Source organism: Temnothorax longispinosus, chromosome 7, assembly GCF_030848805.1.
Source record: "Temnothorax longispinosus isolate EJ_2023e chromosome 7, Tlon_JGU_v1, whole genome shotgun sequence".
In the NCBI taxonomy this organism is placed as follows: Eukaryota; Metazoa; Arthropoda; class Insecta; order Hymenoptera; family Formicidae; genus Temnothorax; species Temnothorax longispinosus.
This window is the reverse complement of record NC_092364.1, coordinates 69,021-91,174: the sequence shown is the minus strand read 5'-3', so window position 1 is coordinate 91,174 and position 22,154 is coordinate 69,021. Positions and strand designations below refer to the sequence as shown.

Genomic DNA, 22,154 nt, shown 5'->3' with positions numbered 1-22,154 from the left:
CGAAATGCGATCATTGCGCGACTTGCGCGAGCCACGCGGAGCTCATGCAAGCTCACGATTTCCTACGCTTCGTCAAGCCCGCGCAGATGGCGCAGATTCGCGAGCGATTCAAGTTGCGCGCTCGCGTGCGGCTATCGGCGCGGGATTTTCAATCTGTTAACCTTAGCGACTACTTGCACAATATATGTGGACGTGAAATCAATCGACGAGAGTCAACGATATTAAAACGTGTCCTTACCGTTACATCTCGAAGACTTAAATACGTAGATTTTAAATAGAGAGAAAGCATCTTAAAAATTAAAATAAAGATCTTTTGAATATATGGAAAAATCATAAATGCTCCAACATCTGTAAACAGTTTAACCGGTTTAACGTAAAAAGCTCACGACAGCTTGGTTGTAAAAAAGGTACTGAGTTTATTAAATACATTGCCTTAACAAAGTAAATACAAACACTTTGGTACTTATTAAACTATGCGTTAAGATACATTTGCCGTAACTTATATCGCATTTGTATTTCTATAGTACGTGAACACGTGATCGCGTAACATCCACGTGTTTGCATCTTAAATCGGTAAAAATGTCATGCGAGTTTGTTACGTCTAAACTGATCTACAAGCAATACTGCTTTATTCTTCGACCGTACAAAGTAGTAAAAGCTTTTTACGACCTAACATCACACGTTGTTAATTTGTAACGTGTTCTCTAAAAAAATCTATACGTGTAATAAAAATCTGACGTTATTGAAACAAAGATGTCTTATTTGTAAAACGCAAAGTTACCTAAAATCTTATCTAAGGTTTTTGGAACATGTACAAAAAATGTATTCACGTAAACGTGATACTAGTACGACGATTCATCAGATATAATGTAAAATATTTTTTATTTTTTTTTAATCAAACGTATTACTTCACTTGTTACACGTTTTACTTGCATAATGTAGCAAGTAACAGGTGTAAGTAGTTACATAAATATAACCACATAAATAAAAATATTCTTATATATAATAAACGTGGACATATAAAATATATAGCAATATATTCATATTTGTTATATAACTTTGATTTGAGTAGCCATTAAAGGAAAGGGCCTATATACGTGTAAACCGTTTTTGATATTTTTGAGTCAAATATCTAAATTTCCAACTTCTTAGATTTCTCATGCATATATATCAATAAAAAAAACCAGTATTCAATCCCGATTTCAATCCCGGAAAAGATTTACAAAATTATTTGACAAAATCTGGATAAAATTTGAAATGCTGCACGTGTCTCAATATTTGCAACAATACTTGTAGAACGTTAGATTATACAGCAGTAAAACAGCAGTGTTAGGACGTCATCATTTTAGTGCACGTATTGTGAACGTCCTCTCAGTTGAGCGATGTGCACGTATTGTACATTTGCGCACGTGTCCTATCGGGGAATTTAACTTGAATACTTGCATATTAACGTACGTACATTAAGTATTAAACAACGTAACGTATATTACTTTCGAAATAAGAGAAAGTATGTCTATGCGAGAAAAAGACCTCAACGTAAACCTCGTTTTGTAAAAGAATAAGAAAGACTTGTACACGTAGAAAAAAAGCATAAAAATGTAAAGCATAATATATATCCTTGATCCATGGCTACGTATAAACTTTCATATTATCTCTGTTCACCATATCTTCAGGTATTTTGAACATTCTTTATAATGTGTTTATATTGTACGAGCTACTGATAGAGCTACCGTAGCTTGTTACAAGAGACAAAACGATAGATAGAATCGCTATGGTTGAAAGAGCGCCCATATGCGAAGCGCTAGATCCAGACTGTGTGCCGGTAGCAGCAGCGCTTTGTGCTGCGTTGAGTAAATTCTCGCACGGCGTCACTCTCCTGACGAAATTAAATATAGAATCCATTATATTTGCAGGCGTGGGATCCGAGCACTTTTCCAACTCCGCCACAACGCAGCTTTGGAGTACAGTCATGTCCCTGCGCGATGTATCGAGCAAAATATAAGTTTTTCCATCCCGTAGAGAAGAATGTGGTAAAATATCAATATTAACTGTGTTGAACTTCATATCTCATCAAACGTGCAAGATTTTGAATATAAATGTTCAACGTGGTAGGAATATTGGAAAGGAACAAACTCGTAAACTTGGCGCGCGGCTCACCTGCATTCTTTGATACCAAAAGTCAGTGACGGCAGACTCTCTAGTCCCACTAAACCATTTGTAGTTGGATCGGTTCTTGGTACGTAACCACCATATGTACGGTTGGCACAATCCTGAATCGCTTGCTGCTTCGATTGGAAGCATTCTGGTCCTCCAGCTGAGATGAAAACTGCAAAACGTGGGTGATGTAACTCAAACTAATGTAACGTTAGCCATAATACGGCCACGAGAAGCGAGAAGCGTCTAAAAGATACCTCCAGAAAAATCTTTAAAAAGTTTATTTGAAAAGTATAACTTTTTTTTAAGACTCTCTGATTTTAGAAATGTTCCTCAAACGTTTCTTATATACAATAGATGTCTATGGAATTTGATATTATTGTTACAAACGTAATAAAACGTTAAATAAAACCATCGATTCACACATACGAGCGATCCTATCGCCTTCCTTGAAGCAAATGAACTCGAGCAGCGAGTCGGTTATGTTCAGCACTATTTTCTTGTTCTCCCTCTCCTTCTCGTCCAGACACTGTTCCACCGTCTGCGTGAAATTGCTCACGCAAGCTCGCAGAGTGGCGCGCTTGCTGCAGTAGTTCTTGAAGACAATATCCAAATCGCCGGTCGGCTTGTACCTTTCCATCTCCGCCTGGAGTTCCGTAATGTTGATGAGCGACCGAAGACAATCTGCCATATCAATTTGCGCGCGATGAGCATCCTCGAATGCTTTTGGTCCGCCGTTTTTTGTACACTTCTCCTTAAAAAGATTTTTCGCCTCTTCGATGGAGGGTAGCGCCGATGTGTTCACGTTCTTCAATTCTGGGACGTCGCCCACCACGTTGCTGACTTGTTGCAGAACCTCGTCGGCAGATGGTAACGTCTCTTTCTCTTGCGAATGCGTACATCCAATGATACCTGTGAAACAAGGAAACGATATCACATTCAGAAATAAAATTCATTAAAGAATATTTTTCTTTCATATTGTAGCATTATATCGTTACGTTTTTCCGTTGGGATTATACACGATATTACGACTCTGATATGAAATACTTGATAGTGTTGTTGTTTATAGTTTGGAAGTTGATTTGCATTTAGAATAGTACGACGTTGTCGCACGTTAGCATCTAATACTGCACAAGGATATAACGATTTTATATCGGTCGCAAAGAGACGTGATGTTCTATGAGAGCCGCAAAAATTCTTCGTAGATTAACAGCTGAAAACTACATAGTACAATAATATGCATGTATCACGTTTGCCGCGTGATGTTTTTCTGATATTTTGTTCGCGCAATCATCTCGCATTTTTTCGCAAAGCACATTTTGTTGTTGTAGTTTTATCGTAATTTACCAGGCGTGACTTATTCCGTAGATGTATACGATGTGATCTGCAAAAGTATACGCTAGTAAAATAAAGAGGAAAAAACACAGGACAATTTTCATTTTTTATTGCAGTCACGCGCTTGTAGTTAATTACATAATAACTATTCATTATACAAATAACTATTCATTAAATGTAAGAGTGAGATATCAAGCCATTGTTATACATCTACTGTTTTTAAGCTTCAATATTAAATTCGTCGCTATATTTTTAATTTTCTTTAACCCTATGTTATACTCGCGGAGGGTAAAGCATAAGTACTTTAGCCTTAGAAATTTAAATTCAGTGAAATTTTTTTTATTGATCGACGTCTGCATAAATTATTTACACGTTCACAAAGAAGAACTTTTGCACTCATCTTTTAAAAGATACATATGATATTATCAATCTTTATTTGTAAATTATCACAGAGAACAATGAAAATTAAGATATAACGTTAGGGTGTATAATAAATACATTCCACGCGAGTAACGTAAGATTGAAAACGAGCGAGCAGACTTCTCCAAATTTTATCTCCGACGTCTTCACGCGATTAATAGATTTTATCTCTTAAGTTATATATTGTATCGTTCCGATGACGACAGCAAGGCTGCTCAAGAGATCTTTGTTTGGAGCACGCTTCCTTGCGAAGCTTCCTCGTGGCCGCGAGGTCAAAATGCATAATCTATGGACTTTGTATCCGTATTACTCAGCCTTCAATGAGTGGACCCGTTTTATCTTTCTCCCTTGTTGCATTTTTCGCGCAGGAAATGTTCCACGATGGAACACTGCCCAACTATCATACCGACCTTATAAACACGTCTCTTTCAATTTTTGCCGAGTATTTTGATCCGTCGATGTTCGACGTTTCGTATCGACAATACACCGAGGAAGCCGCTGCTGTTTCTCTTTTCATCGCCGTCGTGTAAAGCAGATCTCTCAGATCTCGCCATGATGAGTAATACGGTATTATCAACTATATCTGGGGAAAATAATAAGCCAAGTTTTGAAACCGGACAAAGATGTGTCTAAACGTGAGTCATCGCTAAAGAAAAAAAAAAGAGATAATTATTTCTATTCGATCGGTCTACATTTCTACAAGATAGTAACTAGGTAGCTGCACGTCATATCTCCATGGATTTTGATCTGGCACGTGATAGATCAGGGAATCTTTTTAGATCGAAGACAAAGCGAAGTTTTCTCTTATCTTATTTCAAATTTATTTACGTCAGAACTATCGTGCCGCTTCACGCGGTCTTTTCTCGTTTACCTCTAAACAGAAACGCGCATTGCGTAATCTTATTCAGCGATTCTCAAACATACGTGGAGTTTCTGTGAATATATATCCGTCAGATAAACACAATCGTATTAATTTCAACAAACGTGTACGACGTGTTACGTCGACAAGCGTCTTCTACTATTTGCCGGGCGATCTCTGGAGGGCGTATGGATCCCCGCTGACGACGATAAATCGTTCATATTTCGACTCCTCTTCGCACGTATAACAGTAACAGGTACGTGGCAAACTGTTGCGCAATGAAAGCATCGTGTCGTGCGTTCACCAAAATTTCGCATTCAACGACTTCGTCTTCCGCGCGCGCTAAACCGACAAAGGCTTACATTTTAATAACAAAAAAAATGAATGGATGTAAATCTGCACTGATTTAGTCGAAATAATATCGTAAAGCTCACACGCAGACCAAACGGTTCAGAAGCCTGCACACGCACGCTAACGCATGATCCCGACCTGATCCTGATCCCGATGACGGAAATTCACGGAGACTGGAGAAATAAAGGCAAAACGTTAAGTGTTGACGAACGCGACATTTTCAAATTAATTTAGAAGTAATTTTACGAGGAAATTTTGCTTATCATGTTGAAAAAAGAAATATCGTTCCATTTGATAAAATATTTACCCAGATTCCGTTTCTTAAACGCCTACGTTTAAAAATTTACGATATTTAATAGAGAAGTCGACGGAGATTTAATAAAATGTCAGACTCTCTAACTTGACGGATGATAATACGTATTGCAACCTGATTATTAATATAGTTGGATACGTCGAAGATAACGAGAGAGCTACCCGATGTTTGCTGATATAATGACAAGGTTCGAGCATCACATTTAAATGCGTAATCATGGAGCAAAGTGCGTTGAACACTGTATTAAAAACTTGCCGATCAACGATCAAACGTTATCGTGAACCAATGACGGATCTGATGGAAGAAGACGATCAACGAGTAAGCTTCAATAGCGACGTATACTTAATATCTACGTATCAATAATGATAAGTTTTGAAAACAATTTGGCTAAATAACTTAACGAGCCACCACGCGAGGGTCTATTTTGATTTATTTTCATTTACCTGCGCGACAGGCTGTGAAGTCGGCCATACGTTCGCACGCGCAATACATTCAAATATATGAAAATTACTATCCATCCTTCAACAAACGCCGTTATTTCGATGTAGGAGTAACTAATCGAGTCATTATAGAGTATAAAATGACGATGAGTATCCATTATTCGTTCCATATCTCAAAATTATCTATAATTTCTAAATCACGTACTTCTTATTTCAAAGAGATCACGTTCTAGCCGACGTATCCGATCAATCCCAAGGGTGACTTATAATAAGGGTGATCATAATTCCACGTGGAAATTTCGATCAAGGCCGACACGTTCGTATTCAGCGAATAGCTGAACCGAGCTAAACGTAATACGATTAATCGTCGTTGAAGAAAAAGATGCCAGTGGTGAGTGGTACTCGCGTGCAGATTACGTCATCGCACGAACCGTGTGCCGTGTGTGACCGGCATATACGTAGTACGTAAAAATTATGATAACGACGGTCTGTCTTCGAACCATTTCAGGACAGTGCACGTTAGTTGCTCGTACGCATAATCTGCCCAAGTACGTAAGTCATCCAAGAATAAGATATTTGAATTTACACGTTCCAATTTTAATGTTTCAGAAAATTTTGTTTTGCTTCGCCTAATCATATTTACAGCACGGCATACAACGGACGTGACTTCTGACATCCGATCTATAAACCGACGGCAAAACGATGCTATCAACATCATCGTCTTTTCGCGAGCAGCATCATCATCCCTTCGCAGTTCGCCTTGATAAAGGAACCTAAATAAGAGCACCTACTCTATATCGCATTCGCACGTTGGAGCGTTAACGGATAAACTACCTATTGACGTTCTTTCCAAGTTTCTTGATACCCTACAGTTTGTCTATACAGCGTACTTTGTGTATTATATTATCAAACACGAGGAACGTTCACGGGATATCACAGGCTTGTAATATTACAAGAATTTAAACGTTACGCTCGTTCCCGTTCTTTGATCAACGGTAAGAATGGCATAGGTTTAAAATAATTTTCAAGTGTCTCTCAAGTGCAAGTGGTACGCAACAAAATGGTATATCTTTTATTTTCTACGGTATGTCAAGAAAGCATTTAGACACCTACGTGGACTTCCTCGTGTACTTGACTAACGCGTTCCCGGACGTTCTCCGGATGACGTTTATCATTGTTTCCGCGTGATAGTTGTGACTTTCTCGGTTTATCGTTTCTATGCCACCACGTACCCTTCACGTGCGACAAGCGACTTTCTTATAGACCGTCTAAACGAATCTTTCGCTAAAACTGTGTGCAAAACCATCAATCTAACTCGGCGATTTATAATATCCTGTTAACGTTCAAAGGCGCGGAAATTTCATTCCGCAAATACTTGATCAAGATTATGCTGTATCTGTATCTAATCGAACACATGCATATATGTATTATATTCATTTTTATCAATGCAAATTAATATTTTAATCTCGATTTAATTTAGTTTTTGTCTTCTCCTAATTTTACGACGTAGAAAAAGATAAAAAGTGAGATAAGTTAAATCGAGATTAAAGTTAATCTACACTAGAATAGAACGTAATGAATATTAGCCAAGAAGAAGATAAGACAACAGTGATGAGGGCTGAAAAAATGTCTTATCCGCTGATTGGCACCGATTCTAGTTGACTGGGTTGTAAGATCGCGCCGTTGTAGCCAAGTGAGATTCGGACATAAAAATAAATAAATAAATCCGTGAAATGTGTGAGAATATGACTGGACAAAGTAATTCCAAACGTACCGAGAAGTAACGCTACGGCAGTGAACGTGGTGCACTTCATTTTGGCTGCGGACCTTCGACGACGGCGGGAGAGAGAGAGAGAGAGAGAGGAGGCGACGCGAAGGTATCGCTTGGTATCGCTGTCCGCGGCACGGGGCACCGGTGGCACGGTCGACTGTCGAGTTCACGCGCGCACGCACGTCGCACGTCGCACACCTCGGATGACGCACTGCGCGTGCACTCCCAGCACTCCTCAGTCCTCAGTCCTCGCGCGACACAAAGTACAGCCGTACAGAAATGCCTGCAATGCTTGTACGCGCGGGCGGCCAGCCCACTTCGCGTCACCGATCCTTTATTACGGACGGGCGAGACCGAGACCGAGACCGAGACCGAGACGTGTCCACTTCCACTACTTCGCTCCACCGTTAGCTGGCAACAACAGTGAACAGAGAGAAGGGGTGGAGGTGGATGCAAGGAAAGGGAGATAGATAAACAGAGAGAGGGAGTAAGTGAGAGGCACCGAGAGATAAACGGGGGGAAGAAAGAGATAAGGACAGAACAACACACCTACAACCTACCCTCCACGACGATCACTCTGACTGAACTGAACTGCACACGCACACTGCACTGCCTGCACTGAACTCTCGGTCTCGGCGCGTGTATGTACATACCATTAATTTTATACGCACGCGCCATCTTGCATCCGCGCGATGTACGAACTACGAAATTTCGTTGCTGACCGCGACCAAGGTCGGTAAATGACGCGTCGGTAGCGACGTTACAGTCCGCGACGGATATCTCACCATAATCGCTGTAGGAGTTCCCCGTAAATATATATCAGCATGTTAAATTTATCGAATGATATCAATGTAAATTTAGCATTTGATAAAATTAATCAAGTTTTGTTTATTTTGCGAGCGCTTGATTTTCGTCCCATATGTATCACAACGTGTAGGTACGTTAACGTCAAGTCCTCGGTAGTATAGTGGTCAGTATCCCCGCCTGTCACGCGGGAGACCGGGGTTCGATTCCCCGCCGGGGAGGATTTTTTTTTTTTCAAATTAGCACGTGTAATTTTAATACATATAATGGATAAAGATCGCTATACGTGTATTATAAAATTTTTATTCTAGAAATTTAGAGTCATTTCTAGTTCTGATATTTTTATCTTTTGATTATATATAGACATATTATAGGTACGTTAGCAGGTTCAGACAGAGGATGTTTTAGAGCGAACTGTTAGTCGCGATACAGATTGTAAAAGTTATAAAATGATAAGTACAATATTATAAGCATATATGTGGTAAATTTGAAAATCTAGTTTATGCTACTACTTCTTATGCATGTTGAGTAAGATTCTACATCGCGCATCGGTGGTTCAGTGGTAGAATGCTCGCCTGCCACGCGGGCGGCCCGGGTTCGATTCCCGGCCGATGCAATTTTTTTTTCATGCTGTTACTTTTTTTTGTATCGTGCACTATTAATTGTTAAATAACGCACTGCAAATGTTATTTAATTCAATATACTTCATAATAGTTGTGGACTTTTCGCCTCGTGTACGTGCCACATAAGAGATACATTTTCCCTGATTTATTGTATCTGTAAATTTAAGTACGTGCAGGGATTAAAATACTTTAAGTTTCTATTGAGAAAATATATCGTTATCTTTGCAGGGCGTCCTCCGAAGAGCAGTCCTCAAAGGTATATTTTATTGTAGCAGCTATAGTCGTTGATTTACGTAACGATCGTAAACCAGGTCTCGCGCGTGCTTATCGTTATTGATACCGTGGGTATATAGCAAAGATTGTGTGTGCGTTGCAGTACACGTTCGCACATTTAAACTTCGGTTTCAAACGAAGCCATATCATATACAAATAAAGTGATGAAGAAATTTATTTTATTAAGAAAAAATAATAATAATTTTATTGGCAAGAAAGAATAAATATATACTGCATATACATACATGTATACCGTATTCACATTATGTCTTTTTTTTACAGCCGTTACTTTCGCTTCGATGTTAATTTCGAGAATTTTGCTTAGCGGAACGAATTTCACGGAAGCGTCGCTCTCATTCCCAGAAGAGCGTTGAGCTTATCTGCACTATTACGTGCACAGCCCTACCCTGTTTTTGCCACTCGATATGCTCTTAGTCACAGATAATTACTTTTCATTAACGTAATTTAATTCTTGATTAGATAGATATCATACTTGGCTATTTTTCCTTCCAAAAAGGCACCCATCGCATATTAATACGTATCCGATTTGTTACAAAAACTAATGCGTTTATTTCTAGTTCTTGTTTTACATTTTACTTTTATTGCACCTACAAATTAAATTAAAACCAATCGGATGAATAGAACGCTTCATCTTGAATCCAGTTACATCGAAACCGCAGGGAGTTTAGGCGCGTAAAAAGTCAATCCGTTTCATAATCGCATATAATTTATTCGCAGAAGAATAAACGTAGGATTACAAAGAGGGATGCTTAAAAAGACGCGAGTGTGCGCCGTGTGCGGTCATGCGGTGCGCATCCACCGCGCTTTGCGCTGCAGACGTGGTCCCTATAACCAACTTGTTTTATAAATAGCTAATAAAGCGCGTCAAGGAAGAAGAAGAAAAAGATTGTCAGACACACATATCTCGCTTTTGTTTGCGCAAGTTTGTCATACAAACTTTTCATAGTTCAAAAGTGAAGGAGTTATCGCGCGGTTGTCCAGCGACCAAGTAGCTCGACAAGAGAACAAAAATTAGCGAGGGTATCAGATTAATTTTTAACAAGTCTCCCAAGGTCGATTTCCACGCACTTTTTTTTTCTTCTCCTTGATCGAGAATATTCCGGTGGGTTAACGATTAATGAAGTACATATAGTCAGTTTTATAAATTTGATCATCGGTACTCGCGGACGACTCGCGCGCATTAATATTGAACATAGTATAACATGTTTTTGCTGGATTGCACGTAGTGGAAGTCTAACGAGAATACGAGTGCGAATCTAACGAGAAACTAAGGTCATTTCTGATAACGTAACAACGATATTCATTTATTATACATTAGTTTAGCGGAATAGCAACTTTATGGTTGTTAATGCGCTCGACGACCGCCAGTGGAATAGACAGATGCAGCGGCGTGTTATCTCGCGAAATGCAAATAGAGAGATCAAGATTCACAGCTTATAAGCGTTGCGCACCATCAAGTCGAAATACGCATCGTTATCTATACTCGCGCTCATAGCGCTGTAATAATTCATAAATTCTTCCTCCGTTACCTGTAAAGAGAAAAGAAGAACAATAACGGTAAGCAAATTGTCTGGGGATAAAATAATTTTTTAATATTTTTACGATAAAAAGTATGAAATATATATCTAATGATGAATATAATGAATTAGAAAATGGAGCACTTAAAGAATTAAGAGAACATTGCATATTAATTCAATTTCTAAACGCTGATCACGTTGGCACACGTTATTAATCCTTCGCATTATTGGCTAAGGCTGTTAGCTAAAATATTTATAAGGCATCAAACTTGATTTAAGCGTGTTCGATAGACGCACGTAGGCAAAATTGTAATACACGGTTTGTCGAGCACCTTTATTTGTGCGAACTTAATATGTGAGAAACATCATAAAACATCATAAAACCACTTACGACACCGTCGACATTGCCCCCGACCTCGAAATTCGAGAGAAACTTATTTAAAATACTCTCTTCGCTTTCCTCACCGCTGATATAACGCGGATGACATTTCACGTTGTAAACCGTTCGTAGATCGTCGATGGTGATCCGCCCGTCGCCGGTTTTGTCCAATTTCTGAAACGCTTGCTCTACCACGTCTCTTCGGCTTTGACACATCAGTGGCTAAAAATTATTTTATTACCTTAATTACGTTCTATGATTATGCTACATCCACACGTATTACATATTTTATTGCTCATCCGCACATGTTAAAATCGACAATTTTTAAAAACGATTCTTTGCTTGAATGACGCATTAAATGTTTCTAAATGCAAGTACACGTAGACGATTCTTGCCCGAAGTATTTATAATCAAGTAAAATTAAAGAGTATATAAGCGAACTCACTCTTATGCCGACAAGAAACTCATCGACGCTAATATTTCCATCCTCGTCGGTGTCGAATTTCTGAAAAATTTCATTAATTTCATCGTCGGAAATTTCCATTCCAGTTTCCTCTAAACCCGTTTTAAACTCCTCGAGATTTAGCTTGTTGTTGCCATCCTCGTCCATACGACGGAATACCCTGAAAAAATACAAATAATGCGGGGGATTCAGATGTCTCATTGTCAGCATATCGTTACGCGACGTACGTGACGACATAAAGGTCGAGGACGGCAAGGTTGAGACTGATTCACGTGTGAATCAGGTGAAAACCGTATCATCATTGCACGCACACATATGTGACACTGAATCTTATTCGCGAATACGTAACATTAAATTTTGCATCCACTTTTGATTTCGTTCTACATCTCTTTTATCTCTCTTATCTCGCGTAACTAATATAACGCGAGCTTTGCTTTCTTCGCATTTTTTTTTTGCATTTCACCTTATTAGCGGCACATCGTTTAAATTTAAATGCATTCTATTGAAATTATTGTGCAGTTTAGCTTCTACGTAAAATCTATCGTTGTTCCTCCTTAAACTTGGGATTAATGTTTTAAAATGTATAAAAAATCGACATCCTTTCTTAAATAACAATCTCTCTCTTGAGAAGCACACGTATGCCACGTACAAATTATATTTTTATTATATTATTACGAATGATCAAAGTTGTGTAAAAATACTGATTTTTTTTTTCAAATCCTACTCGAAATGCAGTAAGTTTATCTAGAAAGAAATACCGATTAAAATGTAGCCAATTTTATGAGAAAAAGAATAAAAAAAGAATGATTCAGACATGACCTAGTTAAGAGGAACGTACGAATAAATAGTTTTAACGAGATAAATAGGCTCTATGATTTCGTATAGATTTACTTAATAGCAATGTAAAGGAGTGCTTTTTCGAGACTCACCTACCCAAACCAAGAATGCCATTGGCACCCCTAGCCAGGCAAAGTAGACGCAACTTCTCAATGGAATCCGTGGTGGTGTGTATGGCCCGCTGGGCCTTGTTGATCATTTCAATCTCCTGTCGCGTCGTAGCACTCCGTGGCCTCAAGCTGAACATCGCTGGGAAAAGGAAAAACGTCATTCGCTCACGTGATGAGTATGAGTCAGGTGCGATACGTAGAAAAAAAAGAGAAGGAGAGAGAAAGAACGAGAGCGAGCCACGCGTATTTACATTCCAAAACTGGGCATATTGAGGAAGTTTTAAAAAGAATCAGAAATGTTAAGACGTGCATAAAACATAAGCTTTTTTTATAAATAATATCAGCACGTGAATTTTTACAGATTTTTTTCGCTGGTTAGTCTTTACAAACATTTATAAGGAAGTTTAAGATTTTTTAATGAGTTCTAATGGAAGACTCGATGTTGCCTATCAGTTATAAAAAAAAAACCTGTTAAAAATGTTAAGAACTGAATATATTTTGTACGTTTAATATATGAAGAATATGTACTAAAAGTACCTTTTCAAAGATTTGAAAAATATGACCACATGCAGGTTTTCTTTCACGATCAAGTGACAAACAAATCAAACACCATGAAAAAAAAGCGATCCAAAATAAAGGAACGTACATCGTACATCTATGTATTTACTTAAGTATGGAAGATCGATGAGAAACATTGAATACGTGTTGAATACCTAACGAACAAAGCTACAATTTTGCTTATATGTAGTGAGATACAATGATAAGGTTTTTCACTATCATGCGCACAAAGCTAGATGAAAAGTGGGTTATTGATTAACCGCCTCTGTTGCTTGTCACTTGATGATAATGCACATCAGTTTTCTACATTGCGCGACATCGACGTTCACGTATCCCGTCATCGACCGCCACGTGAAAGCTGTGAAAGCCGACCGCTCGTTAATAGTTTTTAATTATTTCGTGAAATATCTCTTGGCTCGCAATAATGGGAGATTGCAAATCGCACCGGCACTTCTATTCTGAAAGCTTCGTTCGCATAAAAGCCTCGGTCGTTGTTGCTGAACACTCCCTCGACTTTTATCTGCGAAATTCTAAAATACACGAAATCTATACCCGGAATATATATACATAGAAACGAAATTTATCAAATTAAAAACAACTTGCCATTATTTTTTATTGTTTTAACATGGCATTTATATCAAATATATTCAAAAAGTTTGTACGTATTATATTGTGAGAATTACATTATTGCTATAAAAATAATGTATTAAAACTTGTCAAAAGATACTCTCAGATGTTATATAAAAAATCTAAAAGTTTTATGCTTTGTTAATATTACCATTTCAGACGTATGACCGGTATCAAAATCGCGGTTGCTTAGATAATAAAATGATAAGTTATATAAGTTAATATCGTAGATAATATATCGGTGACAAGTTTTTCTACATATAGCATACGGACATACAAAGTATAATAAGGACCTCGTCGTGTAACGATCACGACTTTGCATCTCGCAAAGTCGTGGCCTGCAGAAATACTTGTCATTCCCAAACAAAAAATCGTTTCAAAATAATTATTAAAAATCACTTTAACGCTATTTAACGGTATTTTGATGTTATGACTTTCTGTTCTGTTTGAGTTTTGTTGGTAACCAGAGCGCCGTCGTCGCGATATTAAATATTTGCGAGCGAATGACGTATGCTATGAATATTTGCGAATGTATATATAGCATTTCATCCGGAAATAGAGAGTATATAAAAAGAACAGAATAGAACGTATTTATTATTCATTTTGAAAGCGTGCCTTAATCGTGTGACAATGCTTGACATAATGTTTGACAGTGCTTGACAATGGAAGAAAGATGTTTGCATTAATGAATAGAGGATTACATTTAAAAATTAAGTATGATATAACGTGAAGCACAGAGAGACGTATTGATAATAGAAATAAACTATATAGTACGTTCTTTTAGAAATTTTTTTACTTTTGTAATCATTAGTACGATCAATACCCAAAATAGTGTATAGCGATTATTTTTCGTATTGCCTTGAAAGTTACTAGACCTAAAATTGAACATAAATAAATTTACGTAAACTTTAGTTTTTTAATTAATTAACGACATTCGTAACTTTGAACTGTCATAGATATTTAACAACTGCATTTAAAAATTGCAAAGGTTTTTACATATCCGTTGGTTCGGACAGGAGGTTTGCGTGAGAGAGAAACAATACTTTTCTCCACGTACACCATATAATATATAGTATAGCTAAGAATTATCGTTATTATACATATTATCCAAAATAGCTGCGTAAAACTACAACAAAATACCTGCTATATTATTCTCCGTTTCTGATAATGCAAGGTCTCGTACGTCCGTTGCGATATTCTTGCAAAAGTTACTACGTGCGAAAAATTGTGATTCGCTCGGATAAATAACTCACGACGAAAATCCGCGACGAAAAGATAAATATCCGCAAGAATGTCCGGTTAACATTCTTCCTTCCGCGTTTCGCGCGGCATCACTCACACCTTAACACGCGGCTTTCGGCGAACGTGATAAACGCGATGGAGAACGCGGTGGAGGATCGGGAGGACACGTGCGCGTGTGTGCAATGGAAGACGGTTCACGAGATCACGAGACCAGCAGCGGAAGGAGGCAGAAGAACCGGGGAGGAACTTGGAGATACTTGGTTTACTCTTCGCAAGAGGAGGCGAAGGAGACGAAGGAGGCGGCGGCGGCGGTGGCAGCGCGACGTTTTTTCCAAGAGGACCGGAAAGCGAGTGGCGCGTGGCGTTGGCGGTCCCTCGGCATAGCGGATCGCGTCGTGAATCCTATAGCGCGACGACACACATTATTACGCGTGCACACCCTGGACGGGAAAAGTCTATACCCTGATGGGTTCCCGGTCCCCGGTCCCCGGTCCCCGGCCCGGGCGTCACGATGTATCCATAACGACCGATTTGTCACAACACGCCCATCGCGATATCGCATCCGCTCCGCGAGCCGCAAGCGTGACCGATTGGATTGCGTGATCGATCGCCGATCGCCGATTGTTTCCTCCAGGGGCGAGAGCCAGGCGAGGTCGAAGAAGAATATTGGAGAACGCTCAGGTCATCGTCGTCCGCATATGTATATATGGTCGAGAGAATAATAATAATCGGCGGGATCACGTCGTCATTGTCAATTGTCATTTGACGCTCGATTGCTCCGCGATTTATGAAAGTTAAATATAGTCGCGATCAGCTACTTTTAGTTTTTATTTGTTTCGCAATGCGGAACATAAGCCCATAGATATTATAATGAAATTTGAAACAAATAAATTCCTAGTTTCACGCGTTGAAAAATTAATACACACATATATGTGTTATTCAGTTATTACATTAATAATATATACTTATGTATATTAACGCTTAATATTATAACATTATAATATTACATAAATTTATATACGTGACGTTAGGTTATCGCCCAACTGTTTATTTCAGCGCGGTAATGTTACCTTGACCTCTATATATTGGTCTCGATAGACCTAGATTGATATCAATGGACTTGGACTCTACATCGATAGACCCAGATCAAACGGCATCGTAGTAGAATAAGTAGAAAGCCCGGGAAGTAGAGAACGTACTGTACATATTTAATCGGCCCTAGAGCCCCTTGGATAACACGGTTGCTAGCGTGTTACGTGATGCGGTATACGCGTGTGGTATTATGTAGGGTGTTCCGCGTTCTTGAACTCTTACATTTATTTACTTTTGCGCTTAAACTATAACAATAACTAGCAGTAGGACACAAGATGACAAAATGATACACGTGGCGGCCAAACGGTAAATGTTACTGTATATAAACGACGAATGTATAGTTACAGCAACATTCGCGAACACGGCGACAGCTTGTGAAAATAGACAATGATATTTCTTAAGAACAATATTATCAGTTATGATACTTTATCGACTGCAAGCTGGAAGATAATTATTTTCTAAATTTGATACCGTGGCTTCAAAGAACATTGCGACACTTCGAAAACGCCCCCAAAAATGTCTTAAAATTTCGATGCCGTCTTGTGCGAACGTGTCGAAAGAACATCATTATAATGTTTCTACGTGTAAGACATATATCTTATTTCGGACATCACTTTCAGACATTTGCAGGCAAAGTTATAAGCTGAAATGTGCTAAGAATAAGAGAAACGTGCAAATATATTTCAAAAAAAGAAGAAACACAAAAGAGGAGTTGAACGTACTTAATAAACCAATAGATCAATATCTATTTCTTATACACACATACGTACATAAGAAATAAAGGTTTCTATAAAAATCTACCGTTTACTGCTATTTTGTTTTCAAAGACGCAGGTCATTTTACAATATAGCGTCTGCGCCATGCTAATATTTTCATCATTAGTATTAAACGTAAATCATTATATTAATCTATTTATTAAGTACGTCCAGTTCTTATTTCACGTTCTTCTTTGTTTTCATGAAATTTCATCTTAACCGTGTCGTTGTGACACTGAAATAATAAAAAAATATTAATAGACAGATTACTAAACTTGAACGCAGTAAACATTTTTATAGACCGTATTCTAATCGATAAACGTTGCTGTAATCAATAAATATATGCTATAATAGCTGGATGTGCTTACAAAAAATATCTTATAAAAAATAGCATTCAAATGCTTTTCTCTCCCCAGAAAATCATGAAGATTACTACTCTGTGTGATATATGTCTTTCAATAAAGTTTTAAAAACATATATACCTTTATTAAGACGAGTAATCTTATAACTTTCTTTGTTGTTCCATTTGGCGGGATTTTGTTGCATGTTTACCGGTATATTCCAAGTAAAAAATTGATTTCAAAGGAAAGAAATGATTTTAAAGATAAAGAAGATAGAGAAGTTGAAATCTGTTTTGCCAATGTTTTAACTATAACCACACGTATCGAAACTGATGGAAAAAATGGTCTTTATATATTATAGTCCTTACTTTGCTGCTTGCAAGTTTTCTCACTTATTAACACGTGATAATAAGACATTCCTGTTTTATCAAGCAAAACTTTTTAGCGATAAACGATTCTCTATTATATCTATATATTCTTTATCATCACGTTACATTAACAGATAATCGCCTACATTAGCAGAATAGTTATTTGTAAGAGCAGCGGAACAATCAAAATAAATATGTATGTTTGTTTGGAAAAAAATTGTGTCGCGTTATCTCAATGTGACAAACATGACAATAATATTTAGCCGACAACGACGCGTTTTCGATAGTATCATGCGCTGGGATCATGTACACACATACATACTTCGATTTATAGTTTAGCCGACACGACGTACCATTTTCCATACCATCCGCTCGCCGAGCACGTACTGATAATTTGATTTCCGATTATCATACGTCTACATACGTCGCTCTAACCTACGAGACCTACGTAGCCGTGTCCGGTTCCGGTATTCCGGTACTCCGGACAGTCCGGATCCGGATACTCCGGTGTCGAGCTGGTCGAGCAGCGCCGAGGCTGGCCGAGTGATTCCGAGTGAATCTTCTAGAACGGGATAAGAGACAAACATATGTGGCAGTGGCAACATGTGCGCACATGTGCGCGGCCGAGCCGAGCCAAGCCAAGAGCCAATCGCGTGGCGCCATTTGTACGGGACTGCCGTCGGACACGCGCGGCGCGGCGCCGCGCGTCATTGGCCGACACGTGCTGCGTGGTCCGACGCGATTGGACAGCCGTTCCGCCGGCGTCGTGTATTCGTGTATATCGCGTCGCCGTCGCGACCGTTCCGCGACAGTCGGTGAAGAAACAGCGGTACGTTAGTGCCAGTTGCTAGTGGAGCGAATTTGCTAGGTCGTCGATAATCCCTTTCTCGTTCACAGTCCTTCACGCCGCGGCGACGATGAGGAAACTCTACCTGTTGATCGCAGGATTATTCTTGCTGGCGGGTAAGCGGGGCCTCTCGTGTTACCTCCAACGAGATCGGTTCTCTCTTGGAACAAAACGTGTCTTCGATATTTAACGCGTTTATTTGCTCCCTAGGATTCGTCCGGGCCGAGGATGAGCTCGAGGAAAACACCGTGGAGGATGATCTCGGCGCCAGCCGTGAGGCATCGCGAACAGGTTGCTACCTTACAGTTTAATCCGCGAACAAAGAATCGATTCCCTTATTCCCATGATTTTTGACAATAGTGTTGTAACAGGGCCCGTGGGAAGGGCCCGTTAGAATTCAACATGTAGCCAACGTATTCAAACGTTATTCTATAGAATTTAGAAAAGTACAAGTTTATTTCACCAAAGTAGAATTTCTTTCATGTATAATACGATTTGTCCACGTCTTGAGTTAACCTGAAATTTGTATAATCTGTTGGATAATCATTATAAATTTGAGTCGAGTACATTAACAAGATTTTGTCTAAAAAAATTAAGCTGAATCAAGTCCTTTTTCTTATCTCATTTTTATATAAGTTTCATTTCATATTATTTATAAGAATATAAACTATTGCATTACACATTCAATATTTAAATTCTGTTGCGCAGATCATGAAGCGGTACAAAGAGAAGAAGAAGCGATAAAGATCGATGGTTTAAATCCTGCTCAGATAAAAGAATTAAGGGAAAAGGCCGAGAAATTTGCATTTCAGACCGAGGTCAATCGCATGATGAAACTTATTATCAATTCCCTCTATCGCAACAAAGAGATCTATCTTAGAGAATTGATCTCGAACGCATCTGACGCACTGGACAAAATCAGATTGCTGTCTCTCACAGATAAGAGCGTCCTGGAAACAAATTCTGAATTGGCTATCAGAATAAAAGCTGACAAGGAGAATAAAGTATTGCATATAATGGATTCCGGTATCGGCATGACAAAGCAAGATTTAGTAAATAACCTTGGGACCATCGCAAAGTCTGGCACAGCTGAATTTCTGGGGAAAATGCAGGAAGTCACGAGTACTCAGGACATGAACGATATGATCGGCCAGTTTGGCGTGGGCTTTTATTCCGCGTACTTGGTTGCGAATGTCGTTGTCGTTACTACCAAGCATAATAAGGATAAGCAGTACATTTGGGAATCTGACAGCTCGAACTATAGCATTGTTGAAGATCCACGGGGAGATACGTTAAAGAGAGGAACGACTGTAAGGTATGTCGTACATGTATTCTTAAGCAAATTTATCAAGTTTGAAAGTTTCTCTACAGCCATAATCGTAATATATATTTTTATTTTCTACTAGGTTGTAGAACGAATATTCTAATGTTGCGTTTTTTTTTTTTTTTTTTATAACTTTACAGCTTACATTTGAAGGAAGAAGCCGTGGACTTCCTAGAACCAGATACGATAAAGAACTTGGTGAAGAAATATTCGCAGTTCATCAATTTCCCCATATATTTGTGGAACAGCAAAGTTGTACAAGTCGATGCCGACGAAGTGGAAGAAGATAAGCCTGTGAAGAAGGACGCGGAGAAAGATGATACCGAGGACAAGGAAGATGAGGAGGATGACACTAAAGTGGAAGAGGACGCGGATGAAAAGAAACCTAAGAAAGTGGACAAAACGGTGTGGGATTGGGAATTGTTGAACGATTCGAAACCAATTTGGACCCTAAAGCCAAACGAAGTTGACCAACAGGAATATATTGAATTCTACAAAACACTCACCAAAGATACGCAGGAACCTCTGGCAAAGACACATTTCGTTGCGGAGGGTGAAGTCACATTCAAGTCCGTTCTATTTATTCCGAAGGTTCAGCCGACCGACAGTTTTAATCGTTACGGTACCAAGTCCGACAATATCAAGTTGTACGTCAGGCGAGTCTTCATCACTGACAAGTTCACCGACATGATGCCGAATTACCTGTCCTTCATTCGTGGTATCGTGGACAGCGATGATCTACCGCTCAACGTTTCGCGCGAGAATCTTCAGCAACACAAGTTGATCAAGATCATCAAGAAGAAGCTCATCAGGAAGGTATTGGACATGATCAAGAAGATGCCCAAAGAGGATTATCAGCAATTCTGGAAGGAATTTAGCACAAATATCAAACTAGGCATAATCGAGGACGCTCAGAATCGTGCGAGACTGTCCAAGATGTTACAATTCCACTCGTCGGCGCAGACGGAAATGACCTCTCTACCCGAATATGTCGCCCGCATGAAGCCCACGCAGCAGCATATCTACTACATTGCCGGTTCGTCCGAGGAAGAAGTGAAGAAATCGCCATTTGTCGAACGGCTGGAAAAGAAAGGCTACGAGGTGCTGTATTTGACAGAGGCGGTGGACGAGTACGCGATCTCGTCATTGCCCGAGTTCGATGGTAAGAAGTTCCAGAATGTAGCAAAGGAGGGTTTCACGCTAGACGAGGGTGAACGGGCCAAGGAACGAATGGAGCAAGTGAAGACGACGTTTGAGCCTCTAGTTAAATGGCTGAATGACATCTTGAAGGATCATATCAGCAAGGCGCAAGTGTCCGAGCGTCTGACCGATTCGCCCTGTGCCTTGGTTGCCAGCATGTATGGCTGGACCGGCAATATGGAACGTTTGGCGATCTCGAACGCACATCAAAAGACCGATGATCCACAGAAAAGCTACTATTTAAATCAGAAGAAGATTTTGGAAATTAATCCGAGGCATCCACTCGTCAGAGAACTGCTACGCAGAGTCGAGGTTGACTCGGCCGATCAGACAGCCAAAGACATCACCCTGATGATGTTCCGTACGGCAACTTTGCGATCGGGATACATGCTACGGGAGACCGCGAGTTTCGCGGATAGCGTGGAACAGCTAATGAGGCGGAGCCTGGGCATCTCCTTGGACGAGGTACCCGAGGAGGAGGACGCGCAGGACGATGAATCGGCAAGCAGCGAGAAGGTGTCGGATGTCACGGCCGAGGACGAGAAACAGGAAGAAGAGGAGGAAGACGAGGAGCACAAGAACCACGAGGAGTTGTAATAGAAGAGAATTATAATACAGCGATACATTCGAAAGACTTGTGTTTTAGAAGCGTAGCTATACAATGTATAGTTACCTTAAGCTCTCCTAAGCGGCGACCTTCCGTGTCGCCGAGTTTGTAAACACGTTAGATATGTACAACTTGATGATATATGTACGTTACGTCAATCTGATATCGTGCAAATTTTCGAAATCGTCAATGTTAAAAGGAAAGGTAAAACGTATTTAAATTCTTTTTCTACATGAAACGCCCGTAGTCGCAACATTGTCATCCCAGACATCGACGTGTGTCTATCATCGATATCAGTTAACGTGTAGATTTCGAGAGATTTAAATATTTATTATATATATATATTATCATTTCAATCTTCCATATCTTTTTAGTAACGTGAAGAGAGTATTGACTGAACACGTTACGTATGGTATGTTTGTGATATGTGTGAATGTATTTGTACATGAAACATAAAAATTATATTAAAGAATTAAGTACTATATCTACTGTATTTTGATGTGTATTTCATTAATATTTAAAA

The 22,154-nt window shown here is 39.2% G+C and overlaps 3 protein-coding genes, 2 long non-coding RNA genes and 2 other non-coding genes across 11 annotated transcripts; 5 read left to right on the top strand and 2 right to left on the bottom strand.

Moving 5' to 3' along the window:
* Positions 1 to 392: 392 nt before the first annotated feature.
* LOC139815539 (27 kDa hemolymph protein-like) lies at positions 393 to 8,244 on the bottom strand. The gene is made up of 4 exons (XM_071782514.1): positions 7,647 to 8,244; positions 2,584 to 3,066; positions 2,158 to 2,326; positions 393 to 1,975 (listed from the first exon to the last, which is right to left on the bottom strand). Exons 1-4 carry the CDS (start codon positions 7,684 to 7,686, stop codon positions 1,690 to 1,692), a joined length of 978 nt encoding a protein of 325 aa, XP_071638615.1. The 5' UTR covers positions 7,687 to 8,244; the 3' UTR covers positions 393 to 1,689.
* LOC139815545 (uncharacterized) lies at positions 1,912 to 2,485 on the top strand. Its single transcript, XR_011732755.1, has 2 exons — positions 1,912 to 2,030; positions 2,113 to 2,485. It is a non-coding gene; the product is annotated as an uncharacterized lncRNA (long non-coding RNA).
* On the top strand, positions 4,762 to 7,659 carry LOC139815544 (uncharacterized). Of its 2 annotated transcripts, none has more exons than XR_011732754.1 (3): positions 4,762 to 5,024; positions 5,563 to 5,750; positions 6,106 to 7,659. It is a non-coding gene; the product is annotated as an uncharacterized lncRNA (long non-coding RNA). The 2 variants fall into 2 exon arrangements; XR_011732753.1 differs by having other exon boundaries at positions 6,092 to 7,659.
* Positions 8,245 to 8,596: 352 nt separating the features above from the next.
* On the top strand, positions 8,597 to 8,668 carry Trnad-guc (transfer RNA aspartic acid (anticodon GUC)). The gene has a single exon. It is a non-coding gene; the product is annotated as a tRNA-Asp (tRNA).
* A 324-nt stretch (positions 8,669 to 8,992) lies between these two features.
* Trnag-gcc (transfer RNA glycine (anticodon GCC)) lies at positions 8,993 to 9,063 on the top strand. The gene has a single exon. It is a non-coding gene; the product is annotated as a tRNA-Gly (tRNA).
* Positions 9,064 to 10,052: 989 nt separating this feature from the next.
* On the bottom strand, positions 10,053 to 18,151 carry LOC139815540 (calcyphosin-like protein). Of its 4 annotated transcripts, none has more exons than XM_071782516.1 (5): positions 18,007 to 18,151; positions 12,653 to 12,809; positions 11,706 to 11,883; positions 11,273 to 11,482; positions 10,053 to 10,893 (listed from the first exon to the last, which is right to left on the bottom strand). In XM_071782516.1, the coding sequence occupies exons 1-5, from the start codon at positions 18,014 to 18,016 to the stop codon at positions 10,792 to 10,794; spliced, it is 657 nt and encodes a 218-aa protein (XP_071638617.1). In that variant the 5' UTR covers positions 18,017 to 18,151; the 3' UTR covers positions 10,053 to 10,791. The 4 variants fall into 4 exon arrangements, with proteins under 4 accessions (XP_071638617.1, XP_071638619.1, XP_071638616.1 ...); XM_071782518.1 differs by having other exon boundaries at positions 17,976 to 18,119; XM_071782515.1 differs by lacking the exon at positions 18,007 to 18,151 and adding an exon at positions 17,427 to 17,505.
* A 250-nt stretch (positions 18,152 to 18,401) lies between these two features.
* On the top strand, positions 18,402 to 22,124 carry Gp93 (heat shock protein 90 Gp93). The gene is made up of 5 exons (XM_071782501.1): positions 18,402 to 18,482; positions 18,551 to 18,616; positions 18,711 to 18,791; positions 19,209 to 19,815; positions 19,965 to 22,124. The coding sequence occupies exons 2-5, from the start codon at positions 18,571 to 18,573 to the stop codon at positions 21,619 to 21,621; spliced, it is 2,391 nt and encodes a 796-aa protein (XP_071638602.1). The 5' UTR covers positions 18,402 to 18,482; positions 18,551 to 18,570; the 3' UTR covers positions 21,622 to 22,124.
* The last annotated feature ends 30 nt before the right edge of the window (positions 22,125 to 22,154 follow it).

Bases quoted from the DNA above. Each gene is read 5' to 3' on its own strand.
- Gp93 (XM_071782501.1), top strand. From the start codon at position 18,571: ATGAGGAAACTCTACCTGTTGATCGCAGGATTATTCTTGCTGGCGG. The intron at 18,792-19,208 runs GTTGCTACCTTA...TCTGTTGCGCAG, and splicing joins CCGTGAGGCATCGCGAACAG to ATCATGAAGCGGTACAAAGA. The intron at 19,816-19,964 runs GTATGTCGTACA...ATAACTTTACAG, and splicing joins AAGAGAGGAACGACTGTAAG to CTTACATTTGAAGGAAGAAG.
- LOC139815540 (XM_071782515.1), bottom strand. From the start codon at position 17,490: ATGCAACAAAATCCCGCCAAATGGAACAACAAAGAAAGTTATAAGATT. The intron at 12,810-17,426 runs GTATATATGTTT...TCCTTTTCCCAG, and splicing joins GATTACTCGTCTTAATAAAG to CGATGTTCAGCTTGAGGCCA. The intron at 10,894-11,272 runs GTAAGTGGTTTT...TTCTCTTTACAG, and splicing joins GGGGCAATGTCGACGGTGTC to GTAACGGAGGAAGAATTTAT.
- LOC139815539 (XM_071782514.1), bottom strand. From the start codon at position 7,686: ATGAAGTGCACCACGTTCACTGCCGTAGCGTTACTTCTCG. The intron at 3,067-7,646 runs GTACGTTTGGAA...CTTGTTTCACAG, and splicing joins TGCCGTAGCGTTACTTCTCG to GTATCATTGGATGTACGCAT. The intron at 2,327-2,583 runs GTATGTGTGAAT...CACGTTTTGCAG, and splicing joins GGAAGGCGATAGGATCGCTC to TTTTCATCTCAGCTGGAGGA.